General features: G+C 42.6%; 1 protein-coding gene across 1 annotated transcript in view; it reads right to left on the bottom strand.

The window, feature by feature from the left end:
* SCG5 (secretogranin V) overlaps positions 1-21,165 on the bottom strand; it is a 65,946-nt gene that overhangs the window by 16,151 nt on the left and 28,630 nt on the right. The window contains exons 3-4 of the mRNA XM_078659449.1: positions 12,746-12,895; positions 7,524-7,636 (exon numbers count right to left, since the gene is read on the bottom strand). Of these exons, the coding sequence (XP_078515575.1) occupies positions 7,524-7,636; positions 12,746-12,895 (263 nt within the window). The remainder of the gene's footprint in view (positions 1-7,523; positions 7,637-12,745; positions 12,896-21,165) is intronic.

Consider the following 21,165-nt stretch of genomic DNA (forward strand, 5'->3'; position numbering starts at 1 on the left):
TGCGATAAGTCCAAAGCTTTTCTCTAAGTACATTCAACCAATTACCTTTCTCCTTGACAGCGTCAGCAACAAAACCCTTCAAAACCCGGTTAAATCGTTCTACCTGTCCGTTCTCATGTGGTTCATAAAGAGATGTTCGAATGTGCTTGATGTTGCAACTCTTTAAAATTGATTGCATCTCAGCTGATACTAACTGTACCCCATTGTCAGACACTAAGACAGAAGGAGAACCTTCTCTCGCAAATACTTCTTTAAAAAAATAAATAACCACTTCAGAGGTAACTTTAGCCACAAATTTTACTTCCGGCCACTTAGAATGATAATCTATCATGACTAGTGCGAATCGTGAAGATTCCGGCAAGACATGGAAAGGGCCTGAAATATCAAACGCTATTTTATACCAGGGAAATTCTGGCCATTGTACAGCTTTGAGGGGTGGAACATGTAATTTCAACATTTTGTCATTGACACAACACTCACTACAGTCCCTCACTGTGCGGTCCACAAATCTGTCCATCCCTGGCCACCAAAAGTCCAATCTAATTAAACGCTTCATGGCCGAAATCCCAGGATGGGTTTTATGAGCTAATTGAAGTATCATTTCTTGAATACCAACTGGTGGAATACATTTACCCGTTTTAAAAATCAAATCTCCTTCACACCATAACTCATCTGCTACATTGTAAAATGGAAGTAAATCATCTCTTATCTTGGATTTGTTTGGCCAACCCTCAAGAAGATATTTTCTTAACAAAACAAATCTTCCATCATCATCTTGACATTTCAACCAATACTGCTCTGTGATATCTTGATAATGAGGAGAAACAAGATCAGACAAACTCAACACAAAATCAACCTCCCTGAGACAATCAACTTGATTAACTGTACTTCCACAAGGCAAACGTGACAAACAGTCAGCAGTGACATTTTTTTTTCCAGGAATATATTCCACAGTGAAATTGTATTCCTGTAATTTTGATGCCAGGCGTGCAATTCTTGCCGTGGAGTTCCAACCTCCACCAACCGATAAAATATGGACAAGCGGCTTATGATCCGTTCTTAAGATGAACTTACTGCCCCATATGTAAATTCTATAATGTTCAATAGCCCAAACGCAAGAGAGCAACTCTCGTTCAATAACAGCATATCTGCGCTCCGTCTCATTCAATGTCCTAGAAGAAAAAGCCACATTCCATTCCATGGCACCATCTGTCTGAGACAACACACACCCAAGACCATACAGGCTTGCATCAGTGGTAATAATACATTTTTTTCCCATTCTAAAAGGTTTTAAAGTTGGCGAATTTACAATATCATTCTTAATGTCAGTGAATGCTTTTTCTTGTTCAGCTTCCCAAAGAAATTCATTACTTTGTCTTAATAACCTCCTTAGTGGTTCCATTTTAGTAGCGAAATTTGCAACAAATTTGCTGTAATATTCGCACATGCCTGAGAAGGACAGCAGTTGTTCTTTGTTGCTTGGAGAAGGAGCTTTAAGAATAGCCTCCACATTAGATTTTTTTGGAATCAAACCTTCCCCTGACAATGTATGGCCCAAATACTCCACAGATTTATTAAATAATTTGCATTTGTGTGCCTTGAGGGTAAGACCAGATTTTTCCAGTCTACTAAAAATTGTAAATTGTAAATTGTAAATTGATACTTGTATAGCGCACTACTCACCCGCAAGGGTCTCAAGGCGCTTGTACGAATACCGCTGTGGAACCCATCCTGGCTTTCCCTGTGAGGTGTCCAATCCTGGGCACCCCCAGGGTGGAGGCCAGGCATCCTTAGCGTTGTGGGGGCCGTTGTGGAGATTAAGCAAGCTATTGCCCAGAGTTGCAGAGTGGGACTCCATGATTGGAATAGGCACCGAGGCGAGAATTGTCAGGTCCGTGGAATTTTGAGCCCAAGACCCGCCGAGGCGGGAATTGAACCCTGGTCCCGGGCTAGACCTCTGCATCAGGGTCTGCCGCTCTAACCATTGAGCCACACTTCTCCTACTTCTCCTCACACTTCATTTAAGTGTGAGGCGTGCTCAAACTCATCTTTGGAAAATATCAGGATGTCGTCTTGAAAACATTTAACAAAGGAATCAAGATCTCTAAAAATTTGGAACATAATCCGTTGAAAAACAGAGGCAGCAGATGCTAACCCAAATGGCATTCTTTTATACTGAAAGAGACCTATGGGAGTGATAAAAGCTGTGTATTTTTTAGATTCCTCAGTGAGCTCAATTTGGTGGTACGCAGACCTGAGATCTAATGTAGAGAAAATCTGAGCACCATCGAATAAAGAAACCAGTTCGTTTATATTCGGAAGGGGATGACAATCTATAATTATGTTGGAATTTAGTGCCCTCAAATCAATGCAGACTCTTAACTTTTGATCAGGTTTCCGTACCAAAACTATGGGCGAAACCCATTCTGATGACTCAATGGGTTCTATAATGTCATCTTTAAGTAAATCATACAGCATTTCCTTCAATTCGTTCCTAACATTGAGAGGAACGCCTCTTAACTTTTGCTTAACAGGGAGTGCTCCTTCCTTCAGCACTATTTTATGCGTACATTTTTTTAATTTTCCTAACTGATCAGAGAAAACTTTATCAAATTTTTTTTTCCAAAAGGAAATATCATTTTTTATCACCTCACTGGGACAAATAGCATTTAACATGTCTTGCTCACTACACAGTGAAATGGGGTCCTTAGCACGCGGATTTAACATGATACCCAGTTCCCATTGGTCATGCCAACCTAGCACATTAATACCTTTAATTGTAATATACAGTTTGATATGGGCTAATCTTCCTCTAAAGCTTAACGGAACTTTGAAAAATCCTTCAACATCAATGTTGTTCCCATTGAAACCCTCTGCTAATATATCAGATTGTTGAAAACTAGCCATATCACATACATCTTGTAGTTTTTCATTAAAATACTCCCTAGTAATTATGGTCCAAGGAGAACCAGAATCTACCATAAGTTCGATTGCAACAGTGAAAACATGAAAGATGCATTTAGGTGATTTTTTACTGGTTACCATAATACAACCACTTTCAACTATAGAGACAACATAACCTCTATCCAGGCTTTGTTCTACACACTCGCTGCTGCTGTTAATGGATGAAACTTTTGCGGGAGTAATATTGTGAGTGGATGGACGTGTTTTTCCTGCTCGTAATTGAGTGTTATGACGTCTTTCTGTACAGACATTACCAAAATGTCCTACTCTACCACAAACGTTACATGTTTTATCAATAGCAGGGCAGCCTTGAAAAGATGCAACATGTGATCTACTACCACATCTATAACAAGAAACAAAATTATTACTAAAATCTGTTCTCCTGTTATTGATTGCATACTGATTTTTGGTTTTCACTTGCGTGGGAATAAAGTTTTTGTTGTCAACTTTTGGCTTGACAACACAAACTTCTTCTTCAGAAGTAGTTTTACTAGGATCAGAATTTTGTTTGACAACAACGTTCATCCATTTTTCTGACAACTCTGTGGATTTAGCGATGGCAATTGTTTCTTCCAAATTGGGATCACCAATACACCACAATTTATCTTGAATCTTTTTGTTCTTAACATGAACAATAATTTGGTCGCGAATCATTTCATCAGACATAGCTCCGAAATTACAATGTAATGTTAGAGCCCTTAGAGATGTGAGGAAATCATCAAAAGATTCTTCCTGTTTTTGTGCCCTAGTGTAAAATTTGAAACGATTTAAGGCAATGTTTGCAGTGGGTTTGAATCTTTTTTCCAATCTATTGAGTGCTTCAGTATAAACATTCATTGCATCCCCACTACCAGAAGTAACTGACAACGAGGATGGAATGCTAATCCATTGTGCTATGCACGCGTGGGTTCGCCTCCCATCCTCGTCGCCAAATTTTGTAATAATCCAGGAAACAGCTTGAACTTTTAAGGTTTATTCAACAGCACAGCGTAGGTTACTTGTACAGCTGCAGTCAGGTTCAACTGACCAGAAAGTGCAGAATGCTACATCAGGAAAACTCTGTTCAGAACACAGAATGTAAGAAGAAACATAACATGTCGCATGCAGTTAAAGGGATAGTCCTACTTAGTTAAATAATAAATGAAAGTTATCAGAATGTAACACAGGTGCGTTAAGCAGCAGGTGAGATGATTTGGGGTTTCAGCCCTTTGGGGTGGCTTTAATCCTAACTGAAATCTTGTTGATAAAATACTCCTGTTTCCTTGCTTGTAAAACATACTATGAGACTAGGTTTGCTGTATCTATCTATTACCTTTCGATAACTTAAATGGCAACATTTTTGTTTTGAAATTATTGATTTATTATATTTTGTATAGGCATTTGATGTTAATTGAATCATATGTAATAACCTATTTTTTAATACATTTTTTTATGGCCAACTTTTTTGCATGGAACCATTTGTTCATATTATATCTAGCAATAAAGATAAAAATTCTGCCACAAAGCTTCAATGTTTTTACAAGAGAATTAAAAATTATGTTCTCAGAGCTCAATGCTTACTTCATGACTTTGATAAATGCAAGACTTTGATTGTGAAATAGGACTTTTGTCTTTGGATGAGTAAACAAACGTTCATCAGTTTGTCCAAGTAATATTTGAAACATATGCAACCTTTTCTTTTCCTCATTTGATTGTTTTATTTACTGCCAACATGTTGCCTTCCAACCACTGCATACCCCTGAGTTTTCCATTTTTAGGTCTCACTTAGGCAGCGCTTGAGCTGTCTCTTCAAGACATGCTGTATTCAGGCATGGACTTGAAGTTCTGCCTATTTTCTGCCCACCTCTTCAATTGGCTTTTATTACTGTCCTTTCTAAATTGCTGCTTTTGATTAGTGAGTAAGCTTAGTAGTGGCTACTTAGTACTCATTTTCTCCTTTTGTAACCTCCCATGAAGACTGGCTTTTTAACGTGTGTTTTGTTACTCAGTATGTTTTATTTACAGTCTGTGAGCGCTATTTTCTTAAATTATGTTTTCCTATTGCATGCACAAGATGTTCTCCTGCAACTGCGTCCACTTTTTAACTCTTTGCTGACTGTCTCCTCCTCATCGCCGTCTCGCCTCTGGGTGCCGCGCTTTAGGTTCCAGCACAGCGCCCACATTTTTAATAACAATACGAGTGCCATGCCTTATGTTGCAGCACAGTGCCCGCTTTTCAGCTCTTCGCTGACTGTCTGCTCCTAATCGTAATTCTGCCCCTGAGCCCGTGCTTTAGGTTTCAGCATGGTACCCGCTTTCATGTTAACAACAACATGGGCACCGTGCTTAATATTTTAGCAGGCGCCCGCTTTTATAAAGCACCACGGCACCCTGCTCCTAATCAGCAACAATGGGGGTGAGCTTTTTTTCCAGGCCGGCTCGCACAACTTCCTTCTTCCTTACATTTGCAGGGGTCGCATGCACGCCCTCCATGACCCTAGGACATTTTCTGAAGTTGACGGTTCTTCTGGTGCCTCTCTCCATATAGGAACGAAGCCTGTGACCTCCTGTTTGTGTGGGTGTCATTGGTGTCTCCTGGGTGTGGATTGCATATACGTGGTGGCATCACCTGGGCCCCAAGAGAAAGCACTCAGGAAGGATACGCAGTTGTGTCCCACCTACGTTTCTAGCTTTATTCTCACACAAAATGGCCCTTTTAAAAAAAATCTTAACTGCGGGTAAGCGAAACGAGCACAAAATGTCAACTTCGCCACTCGAGCATTTCATCCAGTCTCTGTTTTTTTCCTTTGGTATTCTGACACTTAAGCACATCTCAACATAAAATGTCAAATGGCTTACAAAGCAGTAAAGACAAGAGTGACAGTAGACTATGGATGATCTGCTCATGCATGGGGTGAACAGTATAAGAGATGGTGCAGGCTGAGGTGTGCACTCATGCGGACAGGCTTTTTTTCACCAAAAACACCAGCCAGATAGCGCTTCTTGAGCCAGCGGTAAAACATCCTTCACTGCTCCTGCCCAGCACCTTAAGGCTTCGTTAATGTGTGCACCTGTGACACACACTACTTTCTTTCATTGCTGCTGCCTGGGGGTGAGGACTGGCCTAGGGGAATGGGGCAGTGATATGCTGAGGCAGGCACTGTCTGGGAGGAAGAGGAACTGTGGCAATAGCTAGCACAGTGCTGTAGGACAGTGACTGTCTGAACGCCTTAAAGGTGGGGTGTCCCTTTCACATACAGCAAGGTCTCGATGGACTAGCCACCGCATTCATGGCCCCAGACCTATAATCTAGGGAGGACAGGGACCTAGTTGACCTTCTACTCACAGCGGCAGTTAAAACAATGTTAGCGAACTGGAAGAGCACCGGCAAGGCGACATTCAAGAGATGGGTCAACTGGGTAACCTTCCTTAGGGGGGGCGGACAACATCACGGCAAGGTCCCCAACCTGTCACACAGCAAGAAGCGAGATGTGGGCCTCCCTAGATGCACACTTAGGGTCACACAAACCCCCGTAGACAGAGAACCGCCCAGCTGCGTTGGGGCAACCAGCCGCAGGCCAGAGAAGACCCACTTGCTAAGGTCTGTCCCCCCCCAACCTCCCCTCTATCCCTCCTTTCTCACTTTCTATCCATTCTATAGGGGCCTACAGATACGCCGTCTACCAATATCAGCCGCCAGGCCAAATGCTGAATGTACCACAAGATGCCTGTAACCCATCTGTATGTGCCCCCGCATTACCATTGTACTGTATTACAAATATCTTCAATAAAAAAATCTTTGAAATAAAAAAAAACATACACAGGTTTCAATGTAGCCCAAATATAAGTCACCACATGATTCTGCCTCGCTGCAGCACTGAGTGAACAATCTATCCCAATGCCCACACATTGTCAATGAGACATGCACCAAACGGGCGGCCCAGGCGGCAGAGTGAAGAAGAAACAGAACTGTGGTTTCTCTATCGGCAAACGAGACACTGTGATTCTTGTTGTATGTCATGTGACGCAGCGGCCCTTGCTGAATGAGTCAGTCTCAGCTATGACCAGTGCCAGCTAACTGTGATGAGTGTTCTGTACTCACTGAGGCGTCAGGCAGCACAATGTGCAGTGCAGTGCACTCTACCAAAGCAGCACATGCTCTGGACGGTTGTCTCCCATCTTGCTTGTGACTGCCTCACCGCATCGGTGAGGTCAGGAGGCACGATACTGCGTGACTTATGCATTACAGTGGGGTGATGCGGACCACCACACTAAAATGCGTTAGTCTAACCCCTGATGCATAGTACTTGCCAGGGCTGCCCTAGCCCCAAGAAACGACTCACAACATGATATTGTAAAGTTATTGAACAGAACAATGGCCCCTTAGTGATACAATATCTTCAAATCAGTGACTTTAAAAGGTTCTCGGGAGAGGAAATACTATTATTGTTTGCTGCTTAATGACAGACAGTAGTCTGCACCTGGTCAGCTACAGTCTCTCCCAGAAGTAAAGCAACAGAAGGGGATGACCTGGGAGTGCTTCCAAGGACATTTAAAGGGACAGACCCAAAAATACTCACCCACTTTCCAAGGCCTTGGTAGTCGTGCTCTGGATCGAACAGGTGCTGGTGCAGCTGGAACTCCCGGCTGAAATCCGCTGTGTCTGGTGAGTCTTCCAAGCAGCCATCCCCAACTAGAAACCATGAAAAGCATTGTATGAGCAAGGGAGTGAAAGTACCTAAGTAAACCACTGTAGGTTCTAAGCAGTGTAAAGATACTCATACAAACATCAGGCCCAAAGGATGCCATATTATGTCATAATTCCCACACAGTGCCACGTGCCACACAAGATGGCTTCAAAGTGTTACTCTATAGGAAAATAGACAGAAAAGAGACAAAAATTGAGAAGAAACCACAGTAGGAGGATGAAAAAGGCAAAGATAACTTTCTTAATAAGGTCTTCTTGAGTAGGGGTGGGCAAATGAAATCCCATGGCAGCAGACAGAGCGACAACCAGCAATATTTTAGTCCATCTATGGAAAAGGTACATTTTTAAAAATATTGCAAAAAAAGTGACACCACAGTTCAATGGAATAATGGGGTGGATTCCAGGTCACGAAAAAGGAACGCTGTTTTTAATTGGATTGCCCATACCTCCAAAGATGGCCAAATGGTGTGGGCCTAGCCTAGGGACCTATTCGGATTGGCAACCATGTAACCAATGACAACTGGGCTCTGTTTTAATCAAAAGCCATTTTGATTCTCTCCCCAGCCGTCAAAGCGATTTAGTTTTGGCACATACTTTCCATCAAGTGTTTAGGACTTTTCGAAACTTTCAGTGTTTTGTGGCCTGTTTCTGTATAGTGCCCCCATTTCCTGTGCTTTTTTAATACCCAAAGAAGAGGAACCCTAAAATCTGGATTAAGCCTGGGATTAGCATCTGCTCACCCGGGACAAAATGATCATGTCCTTGAAGAATTCACAGAACATACAACATACTTATCCCTTCTGGAAGAATGGTCTTAAAAAATTCTGAAAAATGCCCATCAGCTAGTAACCAATGTTCCTCAAAGACTTTCCTGGTTTTTCACATAGTGCTACTCTTACTTGACTTTCAAAATCAGTGAAAAAACTATATGGAACACTAGTTTTTAAATGACAAATGCACTTCTTGAAAGTCGCTGGCGGAGGAGAAATTTGTCATTGCACCTACTCAAATTTCAATAAGCTTTTTTAACCATGAATTGTGTAGGTTTTTTTTAAGCTGGTTGAAAATATCTGCCTAAAGTATGTTCTAAAGGGGAAAATCACACCAAACTGTACTTTAAGTGGGAAAATGTCCTCTCAAAATGCTTTTTTTTTTACAGGAAAATTCCCTTGCAAAAATACTTTCAGTAGGAATAGTTTCCCCAAAATGAGCCAAGTATGCAGAATCATTTACCTAATTTTGCGCACAAACTTATGATATCGCACACTGGTATTGGTCTTCCCGAGTCCATTCTGTAAGAAAATGGCTAAACAATTGAGGTGGATAGGAGTCCACCAAAAGGAATAAGGCCACAACCTTATTAGTGTAAAACAGAGATTCAATAACTTAAACCAGGGCTCAACTCCCTGGTAGCTACAGCGCATAACAGGCAGGCTTAATTTAGGAAAATGTGTACAGTATTTACCAGTAACTAAACAGTTAATAAGTTGAAATACAACACAATAAAAAACCCACAGCCAATTTAGTGAACTAGAGAAAAATTTGTACCACACTAAAACGAAAAAAGTCGACTAAGGAGAACTGGAGATATGAATTTCTAAAGATGTAGGGTAAAAATCACCAAGGAAAATTAAAGCACCACAGTGGTCACTTTTTGCAGCTGACTGGGACATAAGCTCTATTTTAGGGTGACCATGATGGAGTCTGGGTTGGATACACCTTGGTCCAAAATTGTATCTTTTGACGTAAGGCTACGGCGTTAGAGTATCCTCTCAGTCCATCTGCTTGATTTTGAGTTAGCAGAACGCCGGGTTTAGGCTGATGGATAAAATGTCCTCCTTCAGCATAATCATTTCTCCAATGGCTTGAGGGAGTACTGGCTATTGGAGTTAAGTCATCCAACCACCCATCCTATTTCCAGAGGAAAGTCATATGGCTTTTTTTTACCGTTCGTTATCCTGGTGGTGTTGTATAGTAAAATTAAGAAATGAACCCCACGACATGGGGAAAAACTCCCATGGTGTTGGGGTCATTAGTTTTTACTTTTCCAAAAGCAAACTCCCGCTGTGGGAGTTTGCTTTTGGAAAAGCAAAAACTTAATACAGTTTCATGTAAGCGTCTGACACCAAAAACAGACGTACACCATACTAATTGGCTTTGTATGAACCTTTTTGATGGCGGTTCGCACAGACCCATAGAGTTCACCACAGGATAAGCAGTGAACTCTAAATTTGGTGGGTAAAGTATAGGCAGGTTCGCGGATATAAAGTCTCTGCCACCCCCTGTGCCATACTTCATTCGTCAATCTCTAGATCAGGGCCCTTGGTTTCTGAATTGAAAGTCAAAATCCTCCAGGGGTGCAAGTTTACAGATTGTATTTTTAAGAGTCTTCTCGAAGTCGGATGAGATTGTTTGTTTTGGCGTAGGTTTTGATAGGAAAAGTTCAGATTGGGACTCATTCAAATTTTGAGGTCGCCCAAATCCTCAGGTCGGGTGGATACTTTTCACACCTTTGCCCGGCCAAGATTTTCTACCTTCAGATATAGGGCCTGATTTAAAATTTGGTGGCCAAGTAGTGTCCGTTTGGATGGCGGAGGACATTACCTCCACCATCCGGAGGTGCCTCCGCTGCCAGAATGACTGTTGGTCAGCGATCATCTCTGTATACCACTAATACAGCAGTTCCTTTCAATGTAATGGAAGTTTGGTGTACAGCCACCATCAGTTTTGACAGCCATACACCATACTATTGACATTTGTTTGTTTTTCAAAAAGCAAAACACTTCTAAAGCAAGAGTTTGTTTTTGAAGAACAAAAAACGAATGACTCCTAAGAATTTGCCAAAAGGTCTATGCCATTGTTTCAGCTATGAGAGCAGTTTCCACACCTCAGTAAGGCGAAGCACTGATAGGCCAGCTCCTGGAAAGCTAATGTTAATTAGCCACCGGAGGTTCAAGTCTAACAAATCCACTGAATTTGATTTTTAATGAACATTAAAAATAGTGTTTGAATTATTTCAGCAGTTTGTCTCAGCCAGAGATATGAGAATTAATATTTCACTATGAACTTTGATTTTTCTCAAAGGACAGCAATAGCCCTTCACAGTGTAACAGCTTTTGGGTACTAGTAACTGTAGGTATATGCCAACATTAAATTCATACATGTTCCACTTTTAAATACTAGGCATTGTACCGTGTAGGCTACAAGGCCTACTTAGGGGTGACTTACTTTATATTTTAAATAAGGGTTTATTCCTTTCAAAAAGGGTTATTTTTACAGTTTTGCATTCAGGTTTAAAAGCTGCAGGAGTCAGGCTATACAAGTAGGTCTGGGGCTATGTTTTGTAAATCAGCCTAGTGATGGCCCAACAGGTGCTGTAGTCCACAGTTGACATTTAACTTTTCAATGCTATTTAGGTATTTTCCTACATCATATACTATGGCCTTACTGGAAAGTTAAATAGTCCATTTAGGAGTTAGGCAACTTTGCCATGGGTTAGGAGTCAGAACCCACATATTGGGGCATGGACAGTAATGCCCTAGTAATGCAGAGTTTAAAAACAAGCAATAACAGTTAGCATAAAAATTAGGATGACCACGCAAAAAGAGGCACTTTCTCACACATTCTCATTCCTAGGTGGACAGTTATTTACTCTGTAGTTAGACAGATATTGGGATCTAATATATTCAATCGCATCACCCCTGTCTGGTGGCAGATTATGTGGCTACCTCTTCAAGCTCACGTATGTATCTATGCATCAACGTATGGATTTATGTATGTGTCATTTCTATAGCACAAACCCAGCCCAAAAGGCAGAGGACAATAAATAAACTATCGTAATGTTTCGTACATAGCATTCCAAAAGGTGCACATGAATTCCCCCCGCGTTATATATCCATGATGTCAGGTTCAAACCATCAATATTGTGTAAAGTTGCCACTCATTTGCTCTGTTTCAGGTTAGACATGTCCTCCTTGGAAGTCTCTTATTTGCTCACTATTTCTAACTTCCTTAAGTTGTAAATCTTATCATATGAACTTCCTGGAACTGAGCCTGTTTTTGACTGTTCTTATATTTTGTGGTTTACTGTTTGTTTATTCTTGATGCATCTGATGGTAAACTTTGGGACAGTACTTTGGTGCAGTCCAAGTAAAAGTTTGAAAAACAATTCGAATAAAAAAATATAAAAAAGACCACATTGGTCCCTTCTTCAAATGTGAGCAATGTATAGTTAGAAATGCTGTTGCTGAAGCCGAGGACCTTTGCTGGGCGTCAGGCTGATCACCTCTTGGGAACACCCATGCCTCCTTCTGAAGCCTGATTCGATTTCATTGAGCAAAACTTCAATAACCAAGTATGATTGTGACTGCGCTGTTACTTTTCAAGGAACTTTGAAACGATAACTTAGTTTTTGGGCAGCATCCGCTGAATGTGCCTCTGCTTGCAGCATGTTGCTGCTTGTCTTCCAGTTACTTTGGCAGATTTTTCCTCGCATAATACTTTAAGGAAATTCTATTCTGGGTGACGGTGTGTTAGGATGAAGTTGTACATGGTAATTTCTCAAGCTGATGAACTTTTTCTACAAATGTTGAGCCAAAGACTATTTGTAAGGACATCTTTGAAGGTAACATGCCCCAGGTTTGGCAAGGTAATTTTGTAAGCTGTGTTGTACTTACTACTATCAGTTCTATCTTAGATTTTGTTCCATATTTTGGAAATATCGTCTTCCATGTTGACTCTCGCTTTATTTCTCTCTCTCCCTCTCTCTTTCTTTCTCTCTCTCTCCTTCTGTCTATTTCTCTTTCTGTCTATCTATTTCTCTCTCTCTTTCTTTCTCTCTCTCTCTCTCTCTATCTATTTCTCTTTCTGTCTATATGTCTGTCTATTTATTTGTCTATCTGTTTGTCTATCGATCTATCTACCTATCTCCCTATCTATCTCTCTCTCTCTCTCTCATTCAGCCAGGTTTATCATTTCATAAGTACCCCCTCCACAGGCAGTAACACAACAATCACCCCGGCAGAACAACCTCTGTGTTAACTTGTGACCTTGTAAATGGATCAAACCCTGGTAGCTGTAACAGACGTGGGTTACCTGTCTTCCCGAGTGGGCAGGGGTTCGGTGGATCGGGATAACCCTGGTCTTCGCTGAAGTCCTTTGGGATATTGTCGCCCGTCAGCTCGGCCACGATGTTTGGGATGTTCCCATAAGGTCCCAAGTGTTGCAGCCCTTCCTGGGCACCACCTGCAGGGAGAGCAAGACTCAGGTCACGAGGCAAGAGTTCATTAGGATCCTAGCAGAGGTGTACAGCATTTCACCGTCAAATATGAATCAGGATGAAATTCGACCATCACTCACATATTCAACTTTCCCTGAATACCTAGTAATAATGTAGTCAAACATGCTGTGCTATTGGGAAAAAAGACAAACAGAGAAATCAGAGTAACGATAGTGCATGGATTGATTGTGTAAATCCTGTTCATAGGCCTCTTCAAGATCCAGTGGCACTCAGGCAAAGTAATGGGGGGGGGGGTCACTGGACCAATGGACATCGGAAGCCAATTGGATGAATTCCGACTGATGCGAGCACAAGCAACGTGCTCGATTACAGGCAGGGCTCGAGTCGGGGTACCACACGTGTGGACGGCGTCCCCCCACTTATTTTACCGGGTGGACACCATCCCCCCTGCAAAGATGCCCTTGCTGAGAAATAAAGTGTATTCTTGCCATTAACTGCATGCAAAAACATACCCAATATAAAGACACTAACCTCCCATAAGCCTTTTTAAAATCAGACTACTCACAGCAGACGGTGCACAGAAGATGAGTGCACGCTACTGCTACCTCTGCAACAGAGGGCAGACTATGGGCAGGTACGCAAGACTCTTAAGAAGTGTGCGCCGACGCTGCCTTGGCCTGGAACTACCAGCCCCAATGCACCTCTGTTAACGCGGGATTTCTGGTCTATTATTATTATTCCAGATCCCAATTCAGGTCGACTAGATCGTTGGTACCTGTCATTGAGTAAAAGGCAATCCACTACTAGGTTAATCAATTAAGAACTTAAACCACTCTAAAGAACCACTGACTACCAAATGAGTTCAAAAGTTTATTATAAAGTCAACAATATCTGAAGATACAAAACATCTCAGAATAAGATTCAAAAGGTATACAGGTATCAATATGAAAAGGAACTCTCGGAATGCTCTCAATCGGCAAAAAGAAATGATCAAAAATATCTCAAATAGCATGAGAGTTGCAAGTATCGCTATAAGTTGCAACTTAAGAGTCATTTACAAAAAGGAAAAATTCAGATTAGTCTGTCCCTACACTAGACTAAGTGACATCCCTACTTAACAAGATCTTTACCTAAAAAGGTGTCAGCTGTGGTGACTTCCAAAGAAGATCACGCACTTCTCTTAGTCTTCTTGGTGAATCGTTCTCTTAAGTTCAGTCTATCTGCCTACCCATCCGCTTTCTTAGGCTCCCCAGATCATCTGCTCTGCCTACTCCCCGGGGTGCTGTCCCTAATACAAAATCACATTTCCCATAGGAACGCCCCTAGAGACGCCCCTCACGTGGTATCGGTTCTGGCGGTAAATTCCACACTGGTGCTCCTCTGGACCCTTCGTTAAAGTTGACCTTGCTTCCCAGGCTTCTTCTCCGCTGGTCGGTACCCCCCAGGAAATTCCTGAAGCCTCCTCCAGGCCTGTGCCAGGCGTCTCTGAACAAAGCCCATTCATCACCGAGCTGATTAAACCCCCTCGCACCGGCAAACAAACCGTTCTACTGTGGGCCCCAAATTCCAGCCTCTACCATATCTGTAAGTCATAAACTATGTCTTCGTTTGTGCTCCGTGCGATCTCTCCTTAACGAGCATATGCAGATCAAAGAAGCAACTTTATCTATTCAGGCCTACTAAATTACATGAAGCAGGCCTCTACACTCTGAAAACATTTTAATTTCTGTGTTTAAACAGTATTCTAACTAACACACATTTCTATAAAGTAACACATCTATATAAAACATATATTTCAATTCTATGATTAATAATACCTTGGAAAAATGTTATGTCCACGTCTCATGTCAGTGTAGCAGCACTTATACGTTTACTGTGAATTGCCATGGGCCTACACACTTTCAATGGTTTGCAGAGTTTCGTTTCTCCTTCACATAGTCACTTAACATGAGGAACATGAAGTTTCACATCATCCTAACATTTCTATAAACTTCTACATTAGTTGTCACACAGATATATATATTTCTATTCTAACTAAAACACTTTTACCATTTTCACTCTATGAATATAACACTCTGGTGCAATCTATATTTAAACTAATACTACGTGCTTGTAAATATGGTGCACTTATACATTTTTCAGATCTGCGCTCTCTCAATCCCCCCTTTGATGACTTCCAGTAGTCATCATCATCGCAACACCCTCATTTAGGTATAGATTGTCAAACTGAAGTCGTTGCAATATTCCCTCGTTTCATCTCTTCTAGAACCCTCAGACTCCTGTACTGATTCTCCTGCATCGCAGCTAATCTCCTCCCCTGTTCTCGCATGGATTTCTGCAACTTGTTTGCTCTATACCATTTGTACAGTCGCACCAATCCCCACAAAGTGATTACACAAATCACTATTATGATGATAGGTTTTAATATGTACCAAACGAAACCCTTTCCCAGGTTTGCAAACCAACCTCCAACCTTTCCCATTCCATGTCCTACTTTTTCCCACTTATTAAGATGTTTATAGTTTGGCACCTCTGGCAACACGGAATCAAAGTTCGAGAAGTAATACTCAAACCCATCCCGTTCATAAAATATGCTCAGCAGCAAACTACATGTGATTCCATAAGTCAATGGAAGATGGTGGTATCTAATACCCTCATCTACCGATGCTGGCAATTTCATGCAAACGTAGCAATTTTTCGCCTCCATGACATCAACGTATTCGTACAGCAGTTTAGCATAAGCATTTGACTTAAAATTCCCCTGGGATTCATCAGTGTGTAATCTCTTAATCTCAGCATCTAACAAAGCCTTCTCCTTCTCTGTGTTAACTCTACTTTGTACAGCAGTAGTAGGCCTCTGTGTCGATACTCTTTTAGCTTCTTCTCTTGCCTTTGCTTCATTTTCATGTCCCACTACATATGATATAGTAACTACTAAAACTATAAGAAAAATCACTACCACTAAAAGTGTGCCTAATATGCATTTTGCCCTGCGGTTCGGGTTGCCAGCCTCCATGATCTCAAAAGAGTGTAACTCTGGTTTTCGTTCTCAGCCAAAGTCTCTTGCTAGACTCCAATGTCACTTTTCTTTGCACAATGTCTCTCCTTTTTGTTCACACCTGGAAGCTGATACTTCCCTCCGCAAGAACAGTCTCTGAGTTCTGTAGCAACAGACAACCCTAGCCCTTCTCCATCCACTAAAAGGGAAGTCCCTAATTCTTTCTTCTTCCACTCGGCGCTAGGTTATCTTTCAATTGATATTTACAAAGTTCTTTACAAAGTCTTTAATAGTCCGAGACTATGCGTGTTCCCAGAACTTCCACCACTAGCTCAAATATTTCCATACGAAGAAGGATTCCCTCCAGTATTGGACACCTTGAACAGCAACACGGAAATTCAACTGTTTCAAAGATCAATTTTCTTATTCCGCTCAGGAGAGGAGGATAGACGATGTTGAGTGTCAGCAGTCTTTCGACCTCCAATCCTGGTAACAGGAACCTTACTTCCACTGTGATGATTGGGTCAGTTCTGGTCAGGGTCACTTCTCTCACCCTCCCAGTTCTGCGTCCCGCTGAGGACATCTGTAGCGAGGTAGGTCCACTCAGGAGTAGCGTATCTTCTGCAAGGCACTCGCACTCTCCCTGATCTTCTCGGACCTTCCTGTTCCTGTTCTTGTGCACTTTCTTCTGGATCTGAGTCTTCGGATATAGGAGCAAGAGTTCTTTCTGAAGTCAGCTTCAAGTTCGGCCTTTGTTTTCTTTCGGGCCAACTAACTTCTCCACGTCTTGTTCTCCTACTTCTTGTCCTCACACTCTGTTCTTGATCACTCTGGTACTGGTCTGTGTCTGAGTCGTAGTCACAACAACTTTCTCCTTCTGTGGCAACTTCAGTTTCACTGCCGTCCTGCCTTTCTTCTTCTAGATCTGTTGCACTCCCAACTTCTTCAGACACCCCCACAGCTTGACTGATCCCCTCCTGTGATTCTTCTTCCACAATTGGATTTTCGTCTGTGAGAGGAGCTGTTTCTTCCAGGGGTGCTGGAACCTTTCGAGTATGGGATGCGTGGATCCAATTAGGCAGTCCTCCGCACTTGACAGCAGTGTTCGTCACCAAGATCACCTGATAGGGTCCCTTCCAGCGCACGTCTAAACAATTCTTCCGGACGTGCTTCTTCACCAGGACCCAATCTCCTGGGCACAGGTCGTGACACAAATTTCTTGAAGACGGAACTTCTGCAGCCTGTACCTGAAGAGACACAGAATGAATGGCGTCAGACAACCCTTTGCAATAATCCAGGATCAGGTCATCTGTAATGTTCAATAATGCGGCAGTTGGGACAGAAGGAAGTCTCATTGCCCTCCCCATCAGCACCTCGTGTGGAGAGAGACCTGTCCTCCTGTCGGGTGTGCTGCGCATGCTCATAAGTACTAAAGGAAGAGCATCAGGCCAACTCAAGGAAGTTGATGAGCATACTTTAGCTAATCGACATTTCAGTGTCCCATTTATCTGCTCCACAACACCTGAGGCCTCTGGTCGATAGCTACAATGCAATTTCTGATCAATGTTCAATGCAGAGCAAAGCATCTTCACAATTTCGCTGTTAAAATGAGTCCCTCTGTCCGATTCCAGAGAGGCAGGCACCCCGAAGCGCGGTATCAACTCTCTAAGCAACAACTTTGCTACTGTGAGTGTATCGCACCTGCGTGTAGGGTATGCTTCAACCCATCTGGAAAATAAGCAAACAATCACCAGAACATACCTAAGGCGGTTGACTTTTGGCATCTCAATAAAATCCAATTGCATCCTGTTGAAAGGCCCCCCAGACCTCCCAATGTGACTCAGTGTAACTGGTGTTCTTTTCCCTACGTTCAACTGTTGACAAGTAACGCATCGTTTACACACTGCTTCTGCTGCTATCCTAAACTTAGGGCAGTACCAAGTTTGCCTGAATACCCTCAGCATGGCATCCCTTCCCAAGTGTACTGGACCATGTATCTGTCGTGCCATTGGACTCGCTAACTCCTCAGGTAGCACTGCTCTTCCATCTGCTGAAACCCAAAAATCCATTTCGCTTCTTACACAACCTGCTGTTTCCCATGCCCGTTTCTCTGATTCTGGTGCATTCTCTTGCATTACTCTTAAATCCTCCCAAGTGTCCACAGTTTCTAACATCATATTCAGTTCGGTTTTCTCCTGAGCCCCATCTATTTCCACTTTTGTGAACGAATATCCATGCTCCGCACCTTAGCGGGCAACCTCATCGGCATATCTGTTTCCTTGTGACACAAAATCAGTATTTTTTGTATGAGCTACGCATTTTACAATAGCTATTTCGGCTGGACCCTGTAATGCTTCCAACAACAGCCGCACAAATTCTCCATTTCGAATTGGCGAACCAGAGGAGGTCATGTAACCTCTCTGAGACCACAATTGCCCGAAATCATGAACAACACCGAAACCATATTGGCTATCAGTATATATGGTGACTCTATTTTTATTACCTGCTATACAGGCACGGGTTAATGCAATGATTTCTGCTACCTGTGCGGAGTGTACTCCTTCCAGGCAAGCGGCTTCCACAACTCCAGTAATGGTGCAAACAGCATAAGCTGCTCTCAACCGACCAGTATCATCTCTTAAACATGAGCCATCAACAAAGTAAATTTCATCAGGGTCGATCAATGGCTCATCCACAATATCTGGTCTGGGCTTCGTGCATAGTTCAGTCACATCAAGGCAATCGTGATCTTCACATTCTTCGCCTTCTATATCATTGGGAAGTGGCATCAACGTAGCAGGATTCAAGACAGAGCACCTCTTAAGGGTCACGTTCTCAGCAGCAAGAATAACTTGCTCATAGCGCGTGAGCCTACTATTGGTCAAGTGCTGTGTCTTGGTCCGGGTCATTAACAATTCCACAGAATGAGGTACATACACCACTAACTGGTGTCCCATAACAATGCTTTCACAACGCTCAATGCTGACACTCGTTGCAGCAACGGATTTGAGACATCCGGGCAACGCTGCGGCTACCGGATCTAATGTAGCCGAAAAATATGCAACTGGTCTACGGCCATTTCCATGGACTTGGACAAGAACTGACAAAGCACATCCCTCTCTCTCGCAGCAGTAAAGTGAAAAAGGTTTTTCATAATCTGGCATCCCTAGAGCCGGAGCACGACATAGGTCATCTCTCAACTGTAAGAACGCCATCAAGCACTCATTGTCCCATGGTACCGGATCATTCACCTCCTTGTGCGTCAGTTTCTGTAAGGGTTTTGCTTTCAGTGAAAAGTTAGCTATCCACTGTCGACAATAACCAACCATTCCTAGAAACATCCTGACTTCTCTCTGTGTTGTGGGTGCACTGATTTTCATTATCGCTTCTATTCTGTCTGGTGACACCTTGCGCTTTCCTTTTTCCAACCTGTGACCCAAGTACTGTACTTCTGTCAGACAGTACTGCAATTTGCTCGGAGATACCTTATGCCCATTTTCAGCTAAATGATTCAGTAGGGCGATGGAATCTGTCTTACACGCTTCCTCTGTTTCTGATGCAACAAGTAGGTCGTCTATGTACTGGACCAGAACTGAGTTCTGTGGCAGTACTAGACTTTCAAGATTCTTCTTCAACAGCTGGTTGAAGATTGAAGGACTATCTGTGAACCCTTGTGGGATTCTACACCATGTTAAGACGCGATCTTCCATTTTAAAAGCAAAAAGGTACTGGCTTTCTTCATCTAATGGGATTGAAAAGAAGGCCTGACAAAGATCTATCACTGTGAACCACTCAGCTTGGAATGGTATCTGAAACAGTATCACTGATGGATTCGGTACCACTGGACAACATGAAACAACTATCTCATTGATTTTTCGAAGATCTTGAACTATTCTGAACTTCCCACTAGGTTTCTGCAAACCCATAATCGGGGAGTTGCATGGACTACCCACGATTTCCTTCAGAATTCCCTGTTGAATCATAGAATCGATCACAGGCTTTATTCCTGCAATCGTCTCTTGGGACAGTTTGTATTGAGGTGTTCTTGGATAAACGACATTTGGTTTCACCATGATCTTCACTGGCTCTACCCCTTTGATCAATCCTATCTCTTCTCCAGTAAAGTCCCATACTTCTGATGATACTGCCTCGCGTAAATCCCAAGGAAGTTCCTCCACAGTCAGAGTCGGATACAGCTCTATGCATGTTCTTGAATTAACAACCTTAAAAGTCGCATCATCGTCTGTAGTCTGTACCTCCACTCCCTGAGGTGTGCAGTATATGGTGCAGTTCAATTTGCACAACAAGTCCCTTCCTAACAGGCACACAGGACTTGAATCACATACTACAAACTGATGTTCATTCATGTAGTTTCCAATTCTCACTGATACTGGTTCCGTCAAAGGACTAGTCATTCTCTTGTTTGCGACTCCAACCACCTGAATTGTTTCCCCCGACATTGGTAGATCAGGAGCCACTGCAGATCTCAGAGTTGATCGAGTAGCTCCAGTATCCACCAAGAATGTTGTGGGGCACCCTGCTACCTCTGCCTCAACAAATGGCCCTCTCTGATCCACTTCTAGAACTGCCCCGAGGGTACAGTCCTCTTCTTTGCTTACCCGTTGTCCCGTCTAAGGGTCAATGTAGTAACACTTTTCTTCATCTATAAAAGAGGCATTTGTCTAAAGACCTTTCCCCCTGTCGCAATCTTAGGTGGCTGCGGAAACTGAGCTCGTGGAGCCGAAGTCCCCCCTTTGGCCACCTTGTTCCTTGGCCCTGTTACCCCTTGAACTGGAACCTCTTGAACTTCCTCCTCTACCTCTAATTCTCCGTTTTCAGGGTTATAGGGACACTCGCGTCTCCAGTGTCCCACCTGCTGACACTGGTGGCACTTTGTCGTTTTCTTCAACGTAGCAATGTCAATTCTAGGTCTCGAGTTATCCTCACTGTCCTTATTCTGATTACTCGATTTCCGTCCCATTGTCCCTGTTCCCTGCTGTCCGCCCTTTCCAGCTGACTGCATCTGCACTACCATTAGTTTTTCTTTCAGCTTCTTTGCTTTGGAATCTATTTCATCGCTGCAGTACCTTGCATACCTCAAAATCTCATCCAGTGGTCTGTTCTGCCAGCAAATTAAATGTTGCTGAATCATTAAACAAATATCAGATCTCAACCCCAAAACGAACTTTGATACAAACTGTCCTATATCTTTGGGGTCCATTACATCGAGTCCACTGTATTGTTTGAATGTTTTCAACAATCTCTCATAAAACTCAT

Source organism: Lissotriton helveticus, chromosome 9 (genome assembly GCF_964261635.1).
Source record: "Lissotriton helveticus chromosome 9, aLisHel1.1, whole genome shotgun sequence".
Taxonomy (NCBI): Eukaryota; Metazoa; Chordata; class Amphibia; order Caudata; family Salamandridae; genus Lissotriton; species Lissotriton helveticus.